The sequence below is a fragment of the Elephas maximus genome, chromosome 11, assembly GCF_024166365.1.
Source record: "Elephas maximus indicus isolate mEleMax1 chromosome 11, mEleMax1 primary haplotype, whole genome shotgun sequence".
NCBI lineage: Eukaryota > Metazoa > Chordata > Mammalia > Proboscidea > Elephantidae > Elephas > Elephas maximus.
This window is the reverse complement of record NC_064829.1, coordinates 93,724,868-93,745,453: the sequence shown is the minus strand read 5'-3', so window position 1 is coordinate 93,745,453 and position 20,586 is coordinate 93,724,868. Positions and strand designations below refer to the sequence as shown.

General features: G+C 40.4%; 1 protein-coding gene across 1 annotated transcript in view; it reads right to left on the bottom strand.

Annotated features, from left to right (window-relative positions):
* Positions 1-7,753: 7,753 nt before the first annotated feature.
* The window catches only part of LOC126085834 (zinc finger protein 677-like), a 30,802-nt gene continuing 17,969 nt past the window's right edge, over positions 7,754-20,586 (bottom strand). The window contains exon 4 of the mRNA XM_049901567.1: positions 7,754-17,285. Within this exon, the coding sequence (XP_049757524.1) occupies positions 14,407-17,285 (2,879 nt within the window). The 3' untranslated portion in view covers positions 7,754-14,406. The remainder of the gene's footprint in view (positions 17,286-20,586) is intronic.

The following is a 20,586-nucleotide window of genomic DNA, read 5'->3' as shown; positions in this document are numbered from 1 at the left end:
CTGCTATAACAGAAATACCACAAATGGATAGCTTTAACACAAAGAAGTTTATTTTTTTTTAGTAGGCTAGAAGTCTAAATTCAGGGCGTCAGCTCCAGAGAAGGCTTTCTCTCTCTGTCAGCTCTGGAGGAAGGTCTTTCTTGTCAATCCTCCCCTGGACTAAGAGTTTCTCTGCACAGGAACCCCAGGTCTAAAGGACACACTCTGCCCCCAGTGCTTCTTTCTTGGTGGTTTGAGGTCCCCCGTCTCTCTGCTCGCTTCTTTCTTTTATATCTCAAGAGATTGCCTCAAGACACAATCCAATCTTGTAGGTTGAATCCTGCCTCACTAACACAACTGCTGCCCATCCTCCATTAACATCATAGAGGCAGGAATTACAACATATAGGAAAATCACATAATACCGGGAATCACGGCCCAGCCCAATTGATACACACATTTTGGGGGGGACATAACTAAATCCATGACACCTTTCTTTACAATTGCAATATTTGAGAATTCAAAAACTTGAAAATAATAATGATGTAATTAGAGTAAATGGACATTTATTCAACCCTATGACAAATACGTATACTATATATATAAATGTAACCCTGGCACTGTAGTGGCTAAGAGCTAGTGCTACTAACCAAAAGATCAGCACTTCGAATCCACCAGGTGCTCCTTGGAAACCCTATGGGGCAGTTCTACTCTGTAGTACAGGGTCACTATGAGTCAGAATTGACTGGACGGCAGTGGGTTTTTTATGACATTTTTATCACCACTTTTTAGACCACAAAAGAACGTTCACCACTTTGTATTTTATAACATTTTATGTTGTTGTTGGATGTTATTGAGTCAGTTCTGACTCATAGTGACCCTACGTGACAGAGTAGCACCGCCTCATAGGGTTTTCTTGGCTGTAATTTTTACAGAAGCAAATCGTCAGGTCCTTCTCCCATGGAACTGCTGGCTTGGGTTAGAACCCCCAGCTTTTCAGTTAGCAGCTAAGCACTTGACCATTGCATCACCAGGGCTCCTTATTTTATATATATTTACCCTTTTCCCCATACCAGTTTGATCTCCAGACATGATTATTTTCATCAGTTTGAGAGGTATCTTTTTAAATTTGAATTTTATGTCTGAATACATGTGAAATTTCAATAACCATATATATATGTAGAGTGTCAGCTAAAAAGAGGAAGAGCCTCAATTAGATGGATTGACACAGTGGCTGCAACGGTATATATATATTTGTTGTTGTTAGATGCCCTCAAGTTGGTTCTGACTCATAGCAACCCTATGGATAACAGAACAAAACACTGCCTGGTCCTGCCCCATCCTCACAATCATTGCTATGTTTGAGCCCACCGTTGCAGCCACTGTGTCAATCCATCTTGTTGAGGGTCTTCCTCTTTTTTGCTGACCCTCTACTTCACATTTATATATATTGCAATTTCAGGTGTATTCAGATATAAATTTCAAATATAAAAAGATACTCCTTGTCTTAGTTATCTAGTGCTATAACAGAAATACCACAAGTGGATGGCTTCAACAAACTGAAATTTATTCTCACAGCCTAGGAAGCTACAAGTCCAAATTCAGTGTAAGCTTTCTCTCTTTTAGCTCTGGAGGAAGGTCTTTGTCATCAATATTCCCTTGGTCTAGGAGATTCTCAGTGCAGGAAACGTGGGTCCAAAGGGCACACTATTCTCCTGGCTCTTGTTTCTAGGCGGTATGAAGTCCCCATGTCTCTCTGATCACTCATCTCTTTTGTATCTCAAAAGAGATTGGCTTAAGACACAGTCTAATCTTATAGACTGAGTCCCACCTCATTAACATAACTGCCACTAATCCCATCTCATTAATATCATAGAAACAAGTTTTACAATACATAGGAAAATCACACCAGATGGCAAAATGATGGACAAGCACAAAATACTGGGAATCATGACCTAGCCAAATGGATACCCATATTTTTGGGGGACACAATTCAATCCATGACACCCTTCAAACTGATGAAAAAATAATTATGTCTGGAGATCAAACTGATATGGGGCATTGGATATTTTCTTTTTTGCTTAAATACTTTATCATTTAATATGTTCCTGTGGAACTAGGAATTCTTTTCAATAAAAAATATTTTTAAAAATTGTCAGTATATCCACAAAATGTACTACCAGTTGTTATTTCTTGGAGTTGTTTCTTATAAGGGAGGAGAAAGGGGAAACAGATCTCTGATCTCCCCAGTAAGCCTTCCGATGACTGCAGGCCCAGATCAAAGTAGGTGCGTTTGACAGCTTGACCACAGATTCTTAAGAGACCATGAGGTAGAACCACCCAGCTAAGCTTCTGCTGGATTCCTAATGATCAGAAACTGATATAATAAATGATTTAAGTTGCTAAGTTTTGGAGTAATTTATAACAAAGCAACTGATAAAAATTACACCCAAAGAGCCAGCAATTCTGCTTTTCAGAACCACTCTGGTAACACTCACTCATGTCCAAAAGACCAGGAAGTACAAGGATCATCACAGAATCACTGCACATTCTAGCTAACCATGTGATACAAATAAACATTTAAGTCTAAAATGGGGGAAATCATTAGATAAGCTCTGGTACATTCATTCTCTTCAATGCTAAGAAGTTGAGGAAGACCCCTTTGCACTAATACTAAAGTATTCCAAAAAGCATTCCTTATTATGGAAACCAATTGGTAGTTTAATACATACAATATAATATGTATGAAATATAATAATATCAGGGTACGAAACTTGCCTCTGAAATGCATATAAAATGGCCTGGAGGGGTAGAGCTCACACGGATGAAAGGGTATGTTACATTAGGAAATCTTCTTCTAGTATGGAACAAGACACATTCAAGGGGAATAAGAGTTTATTCATATTATTTAACTAATTTTACAAGTTTAAAATATAAATGATGAGCCTAATGAAACAATATGAAAAATTTTTAATTTTTATCACATATTACCTAAAACCATTAATCGTGGTTTACTAAAAGTGTTTACAATTGAGGGCGAGGAAGAATAAGGACTTTCTACTTCTGGGTTGTTTTCTTCACTTCCAACGTGACATTGCTAGTTGCCGTTGAATCAGCTCCAAATCAAGGCAATGTTATGTATAACAGAACAAACACTGCCCAATCCTATCCCATCTTCATGATCTTTGATATATTTGAGCTCGTTGTTGAAGCTATTGTGTCAATCCACTTCATCCACGGTTTCCCTTGTTTTCACTGACCCGCTACTTTACCAAACATGATGTCCTTTTCTAGCGACTGGTATTTCCTGATGATGTTTCCAAAGTAAGCAAGTTGAATTCTCATCATCCTTCCAGATGTATTTCTTCTAAGACTGACAGTATTTATATATACCTCTATAAACATATTTTCATCATGGAAAAACACTAAGACAAGTTTTAGGGCATGAGGGTCCTGATGGTCTCAGCAGAAATGCAGGAGCAAAGCCTGACAAATTTTTTCTAACACGGGTAGCCATGATATTCACAAACTTCCCATCTGCCACCTCCTCACATGGTCTTGTCTCTATCCAGGGGAACTGGAGTCTCCGAATGCAAGTCCCTCTATTCCACCATGCTAAATCAAACACACGAACTGCTTCATTCCACTAAGGCTTGCCTAGTTTGATTCCCAGCATAGATATCAGTAAATCTCTGCTCTCAAGCTGGAGCCCCCCATCTCAGGCTGCTTGATAATCACATATACTAGATCCGAGGGGTACCAAAAAGAGTAACGGTCAGTGATTCCCAGGAAATGATGTGGGCAAATGCTCCTTTACACACGCTGCACTCCATTTTAGAGGGGCCACCTCATCATCAGGCCATCTGAGTGACCCTCATGAAACTGTCATCCTACAACCATTGTGCTTACATAGGCTGCAGATTCTACTGAAAAAAGGATTAGTTCTTCAGTGAGGCAGTGTTTCTAAGAACTGCCTGGAAACTCTCTTTTCATTATCATCATCATAAAAATGAGGAAAACATAAATTGAACCAATTCACTTAAATGCACTGTTACTACTTTTCACTTCTCATCTCAGTCAAAAAAAACGGAGATCCAGAGAGGTGGTAGCCAGACCTTGGTTTACTCAGACAGCTACCTTATGGTCTCAGCTTTCCATGCGGAGCTTGGGAGAGTCCAAACGATAGGTATTCCAATGGACCCAAAAGGAATCACTTCAGCAGATTTGGAGACTCACCAAGCACATGTTATATATAAACTTGGTAGCAGAATATATGATGGAGAAAGTGGGTTGGAGGCTTGATGGTTTACACAGGCAGAGCTATATCATTTGACCCCTATCTAAGAAGATAGGGGGGATGAGGAAAAACTAAATGGGAGTTCAGATATCAGGTCCTCTTTAACCGAAATGGTTTACTGTTCTAGCTCCTTAACCTGTATCTGCTTTCCACAGATATGAGAGGAATGAGAAGAACTCAGAAGAGAACTAGCCCTAGGAGCCCTCCTCTCTATGAACCTTGGGGTTGTTTTTGTTCACTTGGCCAAAATAAACTCATCTTCTAACACTTAAATCATGAGACCAAACATTTAATATAAAAAAACTTAAACATTAGAGAGAGACTCGTATCAGCTCCAGGAAAAACAGAAGGATATCTTCTATTGGAAATAATCTTTGAGAACTTTATTCAGCATGTATATTTGAAATCTGGTCCTGCCAAAATCCTCCCAGTAAAAACTTCAGAATTTACCCAGGCAACAAAAGAGGAAATATTAATTCACATATTTCACATTAAAATTTATGGCTACAAACGAAGCTACTAAGAATTTGAAAATTCAGTTTTGCTATTTCTTAATGTCAATATAAAAGAATAGACTCCTATCAAATATCCCTTGAAATATTGCAAAATCAACTTTTCATTACTTAAAAGTAGATCCATGTATCTCCTAAAGAGTACACATTTTACAACTCTCATTATCCACACTTGACACAAAACACTCAGATAACAAAAACTAGATTAAAATTCCCCACGATTTTCAAATTTAAAAGATACTCTTCCAAATAACTCTGGGAATAAAGACAAGGAAAAGAGAAATTAAAATATATTTAGAAATTAATGACATAAGTAAATCTTGGGATGTCATCCGTCTTTCTGAAAGGCATTTGAATTTATAATTCATCTCAAGAAGTGTAAAATTGAACAAATTCGATGTAAAGGAGAAAGGAATTTATACAAGCAGAAAATCTTGTTCTTTCAAAGCAATGTCTTGGTCCTCCACCTTCTTAGCACAGGTCCTGGCCCCATGAAGTCCCTGGCACTGAGTACGGGTATCTCCCCCTAGGGTGAATGGGGAAAATGTAAATTATGTTCTGTTGGAGTCAATATGAAATCGCACATTCTTCACCGAAGGTTTTACATCTTGTATTCTAGTTTCCATAGCCTATACAGACAAATCCAGGCTTTACTCAGTTAAATAAGTTATTCTAATTGCTGGACGTCCCAGGATCCAACCACCGCTCTACATAGATTACCCCCACCCAGGTCCTAAAGCCCCAAAGGCTGAGTCGCCCGTGCCAATTTCAGCCTTTTCTCACCAGCAAAAACCGTTTTAACATAAGCCATTTCCAAGTTTTTAAGTGGCAAGCATCTGAGCTTCCAATATGAGTGACCCACACAACTCTTAAGTTTTTACCTTAAATTGTTCCAAATGTTTAATTTAAAATAGGCAAGAAGGAGCCCTGCTCCACAAGACGCCTAAGAAACTTAAAAAGCTCCAAACCCGGAGACTCCAATGCTGTAGAATGACAAAGCTGGAAAAGCCCAGGGACAGGGCCTGAAAAGGAAGCTCAGGCCTTGCCCCAATACTGACTCCGCCTCTTGTCCCCATCACTCCTCCCTGTATTGCCCGCCTCTCTCCGCTACCTATGTGCAGTTTCTTGTAGACCCTGAAGCAAATCTAGAGGAGGACTGGTCACACTGAGGGCAATAATTCGCTCACCTAGGGATAGCAGGTATGGCCCGTGCCCTGGGTACTGCCAGGGCGCTGAGAGGGCATGTGCACGTGCCAAGGAACAGTTTCTACTGGCCATCGCAGTTTCCATGGCCAGCTGTGAGATCACTGGGCAATTTCAAACTAATTGCCATAAGCGCTGTTTTTCAGATACGCTGCTGACAGTTCTCGTCCTCCACAGACTCCCGAGGTTGCTCTGGACATTAAATTTTCGTTAAAATCACACTGAAGCGCGTCCCCACCCCAACCTTTCAGCCCTCTGGCCATGTAGGCACTGCCTGCCGCATCGTTTTCCTGCTTAAAATCTTGCCTGACCCCCTCTTGCCCTGACCCTTGTGTAAACTCCCCATTCCTAAGATGGACGTGGCCTTTGCACCCCCCAAGCCTCACCCCTGGAGGGCAGCTCCACTTGCAGCCCCTTGACCCGGGTCTTCTCCCTGGCCCTGGAATTCCTAGACTCCTTCCCTCCCCTGAGACCCCTGGTCCTTGGCGTCCCTCTCTGGACTGACCCAGGCCCTCCCTAATCCTCCCCTTCACAGTCATTGTAACCTGACCCTATGAATGCCAGTAAATTTCCATTAGTCCTTAAACTAGCCCAAGCAGATTTGGCCCACCCTGCATGTGCAGAAGGGCCAATTGTGACCTGCTAATTGACTTCAACAGGGGATGCAACAACAGGGTGAATGAATCAGAAGGAAAATCATCACCCGGACCCTATTCCGAAGTGAGAGGTGGAGCAAGAACCATGTCACCTCCTATTTCCTGGCCACCTTCTAGAATTTTCCCTCCCCAGTATGCCTCTGCAGCCGCCATCCTGCTTCACCGTAGCTCAGGGAGCTGGATCTGAGGAACTCCCTCTGGCTCCTGGCTCTGCACATTGCAATACAGTTACTTTCTCTTTCTCAAAGACTGATGTCCAGATAATTGGCAAGTCTGAGCATATCAGACAAGGACCCACCTTCTGGGGTTCCATATAACCATCGCCTCAGGGAGTCCTGTGACCTCCCTAGTTTGGGGGATGTGACCTGCTCTTGTTGGTGACACTCCATGTGTCTTCTGCACAAATCGGTTCTCACTGGCTGTGCTTGGTATGGCATGTTCACATTCCCAATGCCACACTAAGAAAGTGCTCTTCACCTGGATCAAAGGAGAATGAAGAACACCAAGGTCACACGATAACTATGAGCCCGAGAGACAGAAAGGGCCACATGAACCAGAGACTTACATCATCCTGAGACCAGAAGAACTAGTTGGTGCCCAGCCACAACCGATGACTGTCCCGACAGGGAGCATAACAGAGAACCCCTGAGGGAGCAGGAGATCAGTGGGATGCAGACCCCAAATTCTCACAAAAAGACCATACTTAATGGTCTGACTGAGACTAGAGGAATCCCGGCGGTCATGGTCCTCAAACCTTCTGTTGGCCCAGGAGAGGAACCATTCCCGAAGACAACTCATCAGACATGGAAGGGACTGGACAGTGGGTAGGAGAGAGATGCTGATGAAGAGTGAGCTACCTGTATCAGGTGGACACTTGAGACTGTGTTGGCATCTCCTATCTGGAGGGGGGATGGGAGGGAAGAGAGGGTTGGAAGCTGGCAAAATTGTCACGAGAGACTGGAAGGGCTGACTCATTAGGGGGAGAGCAAGTGGGAATATGGAGTAAGGTGTATATAAACTTATATGTGACAAACTGACTTGATTTGTAAACGTTCACTTGAAGCTTAATAAAAATTTAAAAAAAAAGAAAGTGCTCTTACTGGGCAGGAGACATCTTTATTCCATACCTGTGAACGTGCAGGGGAACGGGTGACCAAGACAGAAACAGACTGAAAAAGAAAGGAATGAGAGAAAAACAGAGAAGGCAAAATAAAGGATAAACAAACAAACCACCACCAACAAAAAAAACCCACTACCAGTCAATTCTGACTCATGTGACCCCACAGGGTTTCCAAGGCTGCAAAATCTCTACAAAAGAAGACTGCCACATCTTCTTCCTGCAGAGCAGACCTTTCGGTTAGCAGTCCATCACTTTAACTGCTGCGTCACCAGGGCTGCTTAAATAGATGATAAAAGGGGTGAATCTGGAGAGACAATAAGAATGAAAATGAATCATAATGAAGAAGTGGGAAGTAAGAAAAATAGAGGATTCTAGAGAAGGGGGGATCTTCAGAAAGATGAATAGGAGCAAAATGGGGAGAGGGGAATCTTGACGAGCAGTAGCAATGGGGCCAACCAAGAGTGGAGGATATCATTCTGGTAGAGTGGGGGAGAGGTGTAAGAGTTGGGGCCATGGAAGACAAAAATATTGCAGAATAATACATTTTGTAATGTTTCAAAAGCTTTAATCACTGGTTACAGTTTTTGTAATGTTAATCATGTTTGAGCTATATGTTTAACAAGGACTGAATGTTATTAACAGTTTCCAGGAAGTACTCAACTACTAACTGAAAGGTTGGTGATGAGCCCACCCAGAAGCACCTCGGAAGAAAGGCCTGGAGATCTGCTTCCAAAAAGAATCACATCCTGGCAAACCCTATGAAGTGCAGTTCTACCCTGTACACATGGGACGTCTATGAGTCAGAATCAACTTAATGACAGTTTTGTTTTTTTTTTAGTATCATCAAAGGCTTTGGCACAAATAAAATTTGGAAGACTTCATTACAAAATTAATATTCTGATGATCCCCCAAGAATCGAATTTTGCATGATAACTTTGCCACACACATTCTATTTTTAAGGTTTCAGGTATTTACTGAGACAGGGAGAACAGAGATGAAGGAGAAAGAGGCAGAAATATATGGAGTTGAGGGACAATCAGAAAGATTGGGGAGGGAGAACAGCGTAAAACGAGAGGGGTTACAACAGAATGGGGCCAAACACATGTAGGAGGAGAAACAGAAAGGAATAAATAGAGCAGGACAGGGGGGAAAAAAACTGCCATCAAGTCAAATCCGACTACAGTGACCCTATGTTGCTGGGTGCCGTTGAGTCGGTTACGACTAACAGTGACCCCTTGTACTACAGAACGAAACAACAGAGTAAAACCACCCCATTGGGTTTCTTAGGCTGTAGGCTGGAAATCTTTACAGAAGTAGATTGCCAGGTCTTTCCCCTGTAGAGCACCTGGTGGGTTTGAACCGCCCACCTCTGGGTTAGCAACGTAGCACTTAACCATTCTGCCACTAGGGCTCCTTAGGAGAGGAAGGGAGGCAACAAAATGAGGAGCAGAAATTGAGAGGGAGAAAACACAGAACTGGGGAAAAAAGGAGGTGAGTGTTGAGTCGACAAGACATGGAAAATTAACTTGTGAAGTACTATGGTTCTCTAATAGATTTAAATTGTTTAACAGAAAATGAGAATTACAAACTCATGTACGAGGTTTATATATCTTATACTTATTTGCATCGGAGGATAAATTCCATTTGCAAACTCTATTCAGCTAGAGGGCAACACGTGGAACAGAGTCAGTCACTTCATCCTCCATTTCACCCCTTACGCCAGCTCTGTCCCTGGTGGTGCAAACAATTACAGACGTGACTACTAGCCAGAAGGTTGCTGGTTGGAAATCACACAGAAGCACCTCAGAAGACAGATCTGCAGATCTGCTTCCAAAAGATAACAGCCATTGAAAACCACAGGGAGCAGTTCTACTCTGACTGATACACATGGCATTGCCATGAGTTGTAATCTAGTGGATGGCAACTACCAACAGCAAAAATATAAATAAGCCAAAGACAGCCTCTGTGTATTGGCCCTAAGTTGCTTATTTTTTCATAGCGTTCTGAGGCCCATTAGCCCAAAAGCCCCCACTAGCACAAAACTCAAATTTTAACTATTCAGTTGTTTTAATATTAGCCCAAATAAGCAGACTTGTAGCCAGAGTCTGCCTTCCTTTACACCCTGTAAAATTGTGCCCAACATCTGCTAGTCATAGGTAAGACAAATCCCACAGTTACAAGCCCCAAAGCTGACACTGCCTTTGAACTTGTCTAAACCCGGAGACTTCTCCTCCTTGCACATAAGAGATATCTCTTAGACATATCTCCTTTTTACTCTCTTCAGGGAATTCTCTTATCCTTGTGATGGCTAATTTTATACATCAACTTGAGTAGGCCATCTTCTGTGGTTTGGCCAGATACTGGACTGGCTGCTGTTCTGTAATGTAAATGTGAATGTAATGACTTTACATTTGATGTAATCAACCAATCAGTTGAAAGGGGAGTTTTCTTGAGGGTGTGGTCTGCCACCAGAATATAAATGGATATTCTGGCAGAGCTCACTCTCACTTCTCTCTGGACCCTATACTCTTCTCATCACCTGACCCACAGACCTTGCAACATAAGCCTGCATAAATCTATGGCTTTCAGCCTGACCTATGGATTTTGGATCTTCCAGCCCAGTTGTGTGAGCCAATCATTTGAAGTAAATCAATCTCTCTCTCTCTATACACATACATACATATACATGTGTATTGCTGAGCAAATAATCCGAGAAGCTGGACTTTATGAAGAACAGGGTATCAGGACCGGAGGAAGGCTCATCAACAACCTGTGTTACGCAGATGACACAACCTGCTTGCTGAAGGTGATGAGGACTTGAAGCACTTACTGAAGATCAAAGACCACAGCCTTTAGTATGGATTACGCCTCAACATAAAGAAAACAAAAATCCTCACAACTGGACCAATAAGCAACATCATGATAAACGGAGAAAAGATTCAGGTTGTCAATGATTTCATTTTACTTGGATCCAACATCAACACCCACGGAAGCAGCAGTAAAGGAATCTAAAAACACATTGCATTGGGCAAATCAGCTGCAAAAGGCCTCTTTAAAGTGTGGAAAAGCAAAGATGTCACCTTGAAGACTAAGGTGCACCTGACCCAAGCCATGGTGTTTTTAATCACCTCATTTGCATGTGAAAGCTGGACAATGAATAAGGAAGACCGAAGAACTGACACCTTTAAATTGTGGTGTTGGCGAAGAATACTGAATATACATACCACAGACTGCCAAAAGAAAGAACAAATCTGTCTTGGAAGAAGTACAACCAGAATGCTCCTTAGAAGCAAGGACGGACAGACTACATCTCACATACTTTGAACGTGTTATCAGGAGGGATCAGTCCCTAGAGAAGGACATCATGCTTGGTAAAGTACAGCCTCAGTGAAAAAGAGGAAGACCCTCATGGAGATGGACTGAGACAGCAACAATGGGCTCAAGCACAGCAACAACTGTGAGGACAGCGCAGGACCTGGCAGCGTTCCGTTCTGTTGTACCTAGGGTTGCTGAGTCAGAGCCGACTCTACAGCACCTAACAACGATGGCTATATGTATATTTAACACACACATATATGTTAATACACGTACCCGCCCTCACGCGCACACACGTCTCAGTGGCTTTGCTCCTCTAGAGAATCCAAACTAAGACAACTCTCTTCCCTTTCTGGTGGCTCCCCTACTCTTTTTGCCTTTGGAGAGTCTCCTGCTGCAGGAACTTCCCCTTGCATGCAAACTGTCAATACACCGGCCTCAATTAATATCTTGTTCTGCAACACTGCTGTCTCCTGATCATATCTTTTCTCTGCATCAGCCCCAAATTCCCTCAAACTCACTACAGGGTGAATATGTGAAGTTCCTAGTTTATATCCAGAAAAAGAAATTCCTCTTAATTATATCTGTTCACTCTTAAGGGGAAACTTATGAATTAAGACATTGATTGATCTTTTTAAATTATTTCCTTGAGGACTCCAAGCAGGGGGGAAATAAATCATTATTCTAACCTTTATTTTTGACACCTTCTTTAACTTCCAACATTTTTTTATGCTTCGTGTTGTTATTGCTAGGTGCTGTCAAGTGGATTTTAGACTCACAGCAGCCCCGTGTGACACAGAAGAACTGCCCCCTAGGGTTTTCTTGGCTGTTATCATTACAGGAGCACACTGTCAGGTTATTCTCCTGTGCAGTCGCTGAGTGGGTTTGAACTGCCAACCTTTGCACTTAGCAGGCAAACACTTATCATTGTGCCACGAGGGCTCCTTCTATATGCTTAACATATCTGCATTTTTTACCATGTGTGTATCAAGGCCAATACAAACCATGGATCTTATTTAGGTACCAAAAAAGAGCGTGGCCAAATATAACCACATGGTACATAGTCACGAACAGTGATGCAGCAGCACGAAGAATGTAATCAGTCACTGAATTATACGTGTAAAAACTGTTAAATTGCCAAGTGTTCTGTTATGTATATTTATACCACAATAATAACAATAGTAATGCCAGTGCTAGTGGGGAAGAATCTGAAATTGCCATTGTTTTGGTATTTTCATTATAACCATATAAAACTCCGAGGGGCAGAATGCAGAGAAAATAACTCAAATGCAAATTATATGTTCCTAAGAATGGTATGCTGTCTGATATAAAGACGGAAAAAAAATGTGTTATAGGTGCCATTCAACCCTCAGAGCCTAACTGTATTATTAGCACTTGTTATGAACTTCCCCAGTGAGACGGGATATGCATGGGTTGTAGAAGGAACATGATTCATCCAGGTTTATGAAAAACTGATTACATTTTATTAAGACAAGAGAACAATGATATTCTAATGGTACCAAAATGCAATTTCAATGGTTGAATGTGAATCCTACACGCCCATATGCTAATTTATTATCTAACTGTCCTCTGATGATTGCTCTTTTAGTTTCCAAAATGAGACTCATTTCATTAAAATGTGATATAAAACAGCTATTTCCTTTCAAAGGAGAGGGGGACCATCATTTCCCCTTGAGTATTTCTATCACATATGCAGTCCCTGGTAACCTATGATTCTGCTTCCCTGAAAACATTACACTTTAATGTCCTGGCCTGCTCTTTTTCTTTCATGGTCAGCTGGTAGAGCAATCCTTCCGAATAATCATCAGTGGCCCTCTATCACACCAACAATCTGTAGAAGGGAGCCCTGGCTCTAGAAATGATGATGATATAGATTATACTTTTGTGTCTTTTCTCCATCACTCCCCATGCTCACAAATTTACACAACATTCTGTCTTAAAATTCAGCAACTTTGTTTTTTTCCAGGTTGTTGTTGTTAGGTGCCATTGAGTCAGTTTTGACTCAGAGCGACCCTAAATACAACAGAACAAAACACACTGCCTGGTCCTGCGCCATCCCCATGATCGTTCTTATGCTTCAGTCCATTGTTGCAGCCACTGTGTCAATCCATCTCGTTGAGGGTCTTCCTCTTTTTCGCTGACCCTCTACCAAGCATGATGTCCTCCAGGGACTGATTCCTTCTGGTTAAGTGTCCAAAGTATGTGAAGTCTCACCATTCTCACTTCTAAGGAGCATTCTGTCTGTACTTCTTCCAAGACAGATTTGTTCGTTCTTTTGGCAGTTCATATTATATTCCAAATTCTTCACCAACACCAGGTTTCAAAACCAAAAACCCACTGCCGTCGAGTCAATTCCGAGTCACAGCGACCCTATATGACAGAGTAGAACTGCCCCATAGAGTTTCCCAGGAGCAACTGGTGGATCTGAACTGCCGACCTCTTGGCTAGCAGCCGTAGCACTTAACCACTATGCCACCAGGGTTTCTAAACACGAGGTTACACGTATATAAATGAACTACTTAATGAAGTAGTCCCTTTAATCTTACCAATCCCTTCCCTAATACCATCATGGTGACACATAAAAAGCTTATGATAAACCCATAACATCAACAGATTTCAAACTTCAGGTTGAAAGTCATCAAAAGTAATATAGCCTTTTCAAAGAGAATTGAAAATATTTCATAAAGGGAAGATAACTGGACCTTTCCAAAGATGCCCTTGGCTTCACTAATATACGAGTGTTAAATGGGTTTTTAATTATCTGCGAAATTTAACATGAGGTTGATTAACCTCTGAAAAGGATAAGAATGAATTCGCAAATGTTTAGTCCATGTAAGAACTGGTTAGACAATTTACCATATTCATTACACTTGTTAAGGGGTCTTTCCAGTATGAATTCTTCAGTGAACTCTGAGGTCAGTGCATTGCTTAAAGGCCTTGCCCCATTCAACACATTTCTCTCTTCTATGAATTCTGTCATGACCACAAAGGTGTGAATACCTGATCAAATCTTATCATATTGATCACATTTGTTGAGTTTCCCTTGAATGTGAACTCTGTGATGCACAATAAGTTTTGAAGTTTGGATAAAAGCCTTGACACATTCTCTTTCTGGGCTTTCTCTCAAAAAATGCATATCCTGATGTCTACTGAGGTGTGAGCCCTGGTTAAGTACTTTGCCACAAATATTAGTTTTGTATGGATTCTCCCCACTGTGGATTTTCTGGTATTGAATAAGGCTTGAACACACTTAATCGATCTGCAGCATTCACTATATTTTATGTTTCTCTCCAGTACGAATTCTCTAATGATCCCCCAAGCTCAAGCTTTGGATAAAAGTACTGCCAAACATATTAGGTTTACAATATTTCTTTCCAGTATGTATTTTCTGATGTCTAATAAGGTTTGAAAATTGGGCAAAAACTTTGCCACACTCATTACATTTGTAGGGTTTCTCTCCAGTATGAATTTTCTTATGTTGAGTAAGGTTTGAATGCTCAGTAAACGCTTTGCCACATTCATTGCATTTGTAAGGTTTCTCTCCAGTATGAATTCTCTCATGGTCCTGGAGGCGACAACGTTTGGTAAAAGCCTTACCACAGTTAGCACATTTGTAGGGTTTCTCTCCAGTATGGATTTTCTTATGTTGAGTAAGGTTTGAATTCTTGGTAAAGGCACTACCACATTCATTGCATTTGTAAGGTTTCTCTCCAGTATGGATTCTCTCATGGCACCGGAGGTGACAACGTCTCATAAAAGCCTTACCACATTTAGCACATTTGTAAGGTTTTTCTCCAGTATGAATTCTTTGATGTTCCACAAGACCTGAACTCTGGATAAATGCCTTGTCACATACATTACATTTGTATGGTTTCTCTCCAGGATGTACATTCTGATGTCTAGTAAGGCTTGCAAAATGGGTAAAAGCTTTACCACATTCATTACATTTATAGGGTTTCTCTCCAGTATGGATTTTCTTATGTTGAGTAAGGTTTGAACGCTCAGTAAAGGCTTTGCCACATTCATTGCATTTGTAAGGTTTCTCTCCAGTATGAATTCTCTCATGGTCCTGGAGGTAACAACGTTTGATAAAAGCCTTACCACAGTTAGCACATTTGTAGGGTTTCTCTCCAGTATGGATTTTCTTTTGTTGAGTAAGGTCTGAATTCTTGGTAAAGGCTCTGTCACATTCATTGCATTTGTAAGGTTTCTCTCCAGTATGAATTCTCTCATGGCCCCGGGGGTGACAATCTTCAAAAAAAGCCTTACTACATGTAGCACATCTGTAAGGTTTGTCTCCAGTATGAATTCTTTGATGTTCCACAAGACTTGAACTCTGGATGAATGCCTTGTCACATACATTACATTTGCGTGGCTTCTCTCCAGAATGTATATTCTGATGTCTAGTAAGGTTTGCAAATCGGGTAAAAGCTTTACCACATTCATTACATTTGTAGGGTTTCTCCCCAGTATGGATTTTCTTATGTTTAGTAAGGTTTGAACGTTCAGTAAAGGCTTTGCCACATTCATTGCATTTGTAAGGTTTCTCTCCAGTATGAATTCTCTCATGGCCCTGGAGGTAACAACGTTTGATAAAAGCTTTGCCACATTTAGCACATTTGTAAGGTTTTTCGCCAGTATGAATTCTTTGATGTTCCACAAGACTTGAATTCCGAATGAATGCCTTGTCACATACATTACATTTGTGTGGTTTCTCTCCAGGATGTATATTCTGATGTCTACTGAGGCATGAGATATGCTTAAAAGCTTTGCCACATTCATTACATTTGTAGGGTTTCTCTCCAGTATGGATTTTCTTATGTTTACTAAGGTTTGAACGCTCAGTAAAGGCTATGCCACATTCATTGCATTTGTAAGGTTTCTCTCCAGTATGAATTCTCTCATGGCCCTGGAGGTGACAGCGTTTGATAAAAGCCTTACCACATTTAGCACATTTGTAAAGATTTTCGCCAGTATGAATTCTTTGATGTTCCGCAAGACTTGAACTCCAGATAAATACCTTGTCACATACATTACATTTCTGTGGTTTCTCTCCAGGATGTATATTCTGATGTTTAGTGAGATGTAGGCATTGCTTAAAAGCTTTGCCACATTCATTACATTTGCAGGGTTTCTCTCCAATATGGATTCTCTTATGTTTACTAAGGTTTAAATTCTCGGTAAAGGCTTTGCCACATTCATTGCATTTGTAAGATTTCTCTCCAGTATGAATTGTCTCATGGCCCCAAAGGTAACAACGTTTCATAAAAGCTTTACCACATTTAGCACATTTGTAAGGTTTTTCACCAGCATGAATTTTTTGATGTTCCACAAGACTTGAACTCTGGACAAATGCCTTGTTGCATATATTACAGTTGTGTGGTTTCTCTCCAGGATGTATATTCTGACGTTTAATGAGATTTGAGCATTGCTTAAAGGTTTTGCCACACTCATTACACTTGTAAGGCCTCTCTCCAGAATGAATTCTCTGATGATTAGTGAGGTTTGAGGTTTTCCTAAAGACTTTTCCACAGTCATTACAACTGTAAGGTTTTTCTCTAAGTTGCATTCTCTGGTATTGTGTAGGTAATGAAGGATACATAAAAATGCTTCCATATTTATTACAAATGTTGGTTTTGACATTAGGAGGGATTCTTTGAAGTGGGGAAACTGAGGAACCACTGTTGACAGACTTCTCAACTTGATTCCATTGATAAATTTTCTCTTCAGTTTGAAATCCCTGTAGTTCAGCCAAGTGTGACTGAAAGCTTAATCCAATTCTATTTACCAAATATTTCATATGCTTGTTTTCTCCATAACCTACGTTATTTTTTACTTTTAATAAATTCCTTATAAACGGCTTCTTGTGGTTGATATACTGATACACGTTTTTTCTTACATAAACACTCTGCTTTATAGGAAAATTGTTCCAGGATTTGTTAGGTTGCTGGTCTTCTCTACTAGTGAGATTTTTGTTCTGGGTTGTAGTTACTCCTTCATAATTTTTTTCATCATATCCCCACAGACTTACGAACTCATGCTTATATTCCCACACTTCTCTAGAGTCAAAATCATCGATGCCACGGCTTTCATGTCCTTTCAACATCGCCATTTGGAAGAATTCTTCTCTATTAGCATCCTCTATTGGTGGTAATTCCTTGATCACATATATAGTAGAGATATCTGAAAGATATAAAGAACCATGGGCTCCCTATTAACTAGCGTTGGAAGATGATATACTAAAATATGTAACATTACACCAAAAGTAATATTTATAATCAGTAGAGTTATGAATCATCTCAACCACAGTCTTCAGACATTTCCTAAATGTCTTGTGTTCCTAAATGTCTTGTGTTCCTAACACAAGGAGAACAGGATTCCTCAATAAAGGGTGATAACATGTAATTCAAACTATTTTCAGGGAAGCCTAGTTTCAAACACCCTATGACCGAGCCACTCACACTATATAAACTCACATAGACTCTGAAAGCAGTATATTTTTTTCCACTGCTACCAAAAAGCATACAAATGGCATAGATAAACGGCTGTCTTGTCTTTGAAGTCAAATAATTACACTAATGCATACTGATGCATAATTATTTTACACAAATAAGTAGTAAAGCACTAAACTCTATACCATAATGCTAAATAATCCTCAACACATTTACCTAATGAATAAGATAAATAAATGGTAATTCGCAATTCAGAACTATAAAATAAAAATGCACAGGTAAAAATCAGGATGAATTTAATAAAACACTAGATTAACAAAATATTCTTCTGAGTGTCGTTCTTGTTAGTGGCTGTCGAGTCAATTCCAGCTCATGATGACACCATATATTATAGAATAGAAGTGCGCTCCATAGGATTTTCAAGGCTGTGACCTTTCAGACACAGATCACCAGGCCTGTCTTCCAAGGTGCCTCTGGGTGGTTCAAACTGTCAATCTTTCAGCTAGTGGTCGAGCATTTAACTGTTTGCGCCATCCATGGACTCCTTCTTCTAAATAATTGTTATGAAACCAATATATCTATATAAAATAAGCATTTTGCAACATTAACAATTGGTGTATAGCAGTTTAATCCAGAATAGATAGTCAGAAACCATCAGTTGTAAATCGTAATCAAAATTCATAAAACAGTAACCTGTTATAAATCCAGCAGGAAAAAAACTCCTCTCTTAAGAACAAAAGAAAAGACATATTCCAGAAGGAGCATACAATAGAAAAATAGGAAAATGTGTTGATACCACTGGTGGTTGAAATATTAGGTCTAGATAAATACAAAATATTGTAAAGATTAAGAATTGGAGAAGGCAGTTTGAAAATCACAATTATGATTTCCTGCCTACACTTATGTCACATCAGCAACTAGCACAGCTCCCTAACTACGGTGGGGGGGCTTACCCATTGCTATGGAGTCGATTCTTTTCGAACACATAGCGACACTATTAGACAGACTAGAACTGCCCCACAGGTTTCCAAGGCTGTAATCTTTGTGGAAGTAGATCACCATATCTTTATCTCGCAGAGCAGCTGAGGGATTCGAACTACCAACCTTTCAGTTAGCTGCTGAGTGCTTAATCACTGCACCACCTGGGCTCAATCCCAACTGTGGACTGTCCTTGAATTATTAAGTTCTTTGGCCACAAAACATAAGTAATATAGACTATGTCTTTTGAAAACTTGTTAGCTAACATAAGAGACGCGATGATATGGAAGAAATTACAAAATGAAAGCATTCTGGATAGAATGCAGGCAAAGGATAATCTATTTAATAAACATGACAGAGAGCTGACATATCTTATTAAATGAAGGTAACTACTAAGTCCTAACAACATGCCATGCCATATTCTAAGCCCTCTAATGGCATTCATTTGTTTAAATATCCCTGAGGTAAATTATTACAATTTTCTGGATTAAAACAATGGGCCCACAGGATTTATATATCCATCCCCAATTCACGCAGAAAGGAGCCCTGGTGACTGCTCTGACAGGGATCACAATAGAGGGTCCTGGACAGAGCAAAGAGGAGAAAATACATTTTTTCCAGTGTTTTAATATTAAGAGTAGAGGGAATATATTTTTCTTGTTTTAGTATAGCTGTATAAACTGTGATTAATCTCTAGTCTTTAGAATATGGCACAGATTCTGTTCAAGATACGGCTGAGCAGCTGTTCCACTCTTAACATAACAAACACCCTAATACCTTACAACATGTTTTCTCCTATTCACAATGGGTGATGGAGAGCTTGACATAACTAATGCCATAATGATGCTCTAAGTAATCTCTAAACATTTTTTTTATTGCACCAGCTGCACCGGTCTCTTCCAAAGGGGTACAGAGCTCTCTTAGCTCCTGTGGCTTTGGTCTCTCTTATTTGTTCTCTTGAGAAATGGCCTTCAGCCTGCAAAACAGCAGAAAGACTGCCTGGCATTTTTAATCTGCAACTTACTTTCTTGCTCCCTATCTCAGACAGAGTGGGCTTGGCAGAAGAGTTCCACTAGCCGAGAGATTCTTAAGTGAGTTTTTTTTCAGCCTGTTACAAACATACTGATTAGAGTCCAGATGTCTACATATCTTTAGTTTAATAGTTTCTTATAGTTGTTTTGTGATGTATAAGACCATCTGTGGGCTACGGGCTTAAAAACATTAGGTAACCCTAATCTTGCCCCATAAAACCCTCCCACTAGCTCTTTAGAATTACACAGACTTTGGGAGAAATTTAACCCCCTCTGTCTCTTGAATACTGGTGTTCAATAAAGCCCTCTTGCTGTTTACCTCCTCCTGTCTCAGTATTGGCTTTGTGGTAGGCAGCTCGAATCTGCGATTTGTGGTAACAAGAGCTGGAGAAAAATTCAGAATAAAATTCTAACTCAATAAGAAAGACCAGGCTTGCTGCCCTGACAGAGACTGGAGAAACCCTGAGAATACGGCCCTCAGACACCCTTTCAGCTCAGTATTGAGGCCACTGCTGAGGTTCACCCTTCAGCCAAAAGCTGAAGAGGCCCATGGAACAAAACAAGACTAGAGGGGCGCACCAGCCCTGGGGAGGTAACTGGAAAGCAGAAAGGAACAGGAAAGATGGTAATAGGGAACCTAGGTTTGAGAATGGAGAGTTTTGAGACATGTCGTGGGGTTGTTAACCAATGTCATACAACAATGTGTATACTATTTGATGAGAAACTAATTTGTTCTGTAAACCTTGATCTAAAGTTCAATTAACAACAAAAAAAATAAATACAATTATTGTCTTGAGGGAAAAAAAGATGAAAGGAGCCTTGGTGGCACAAATGGTTAAGCACTGTGCCTTGGTTCTTTGGAAAAACAGCATGAGATCTTTCCCCTGTGCTTTTCCACCACAGAGAGTTTGATAGTTTGGCCCAGGTTGATTGACATTTCCTGGGTTATCTGTAAACAACTTGTGATTTGATACATTTTGTCTGGTTCTGGGCTATAGCCTGCCCTCTGATTGGTATGCACCT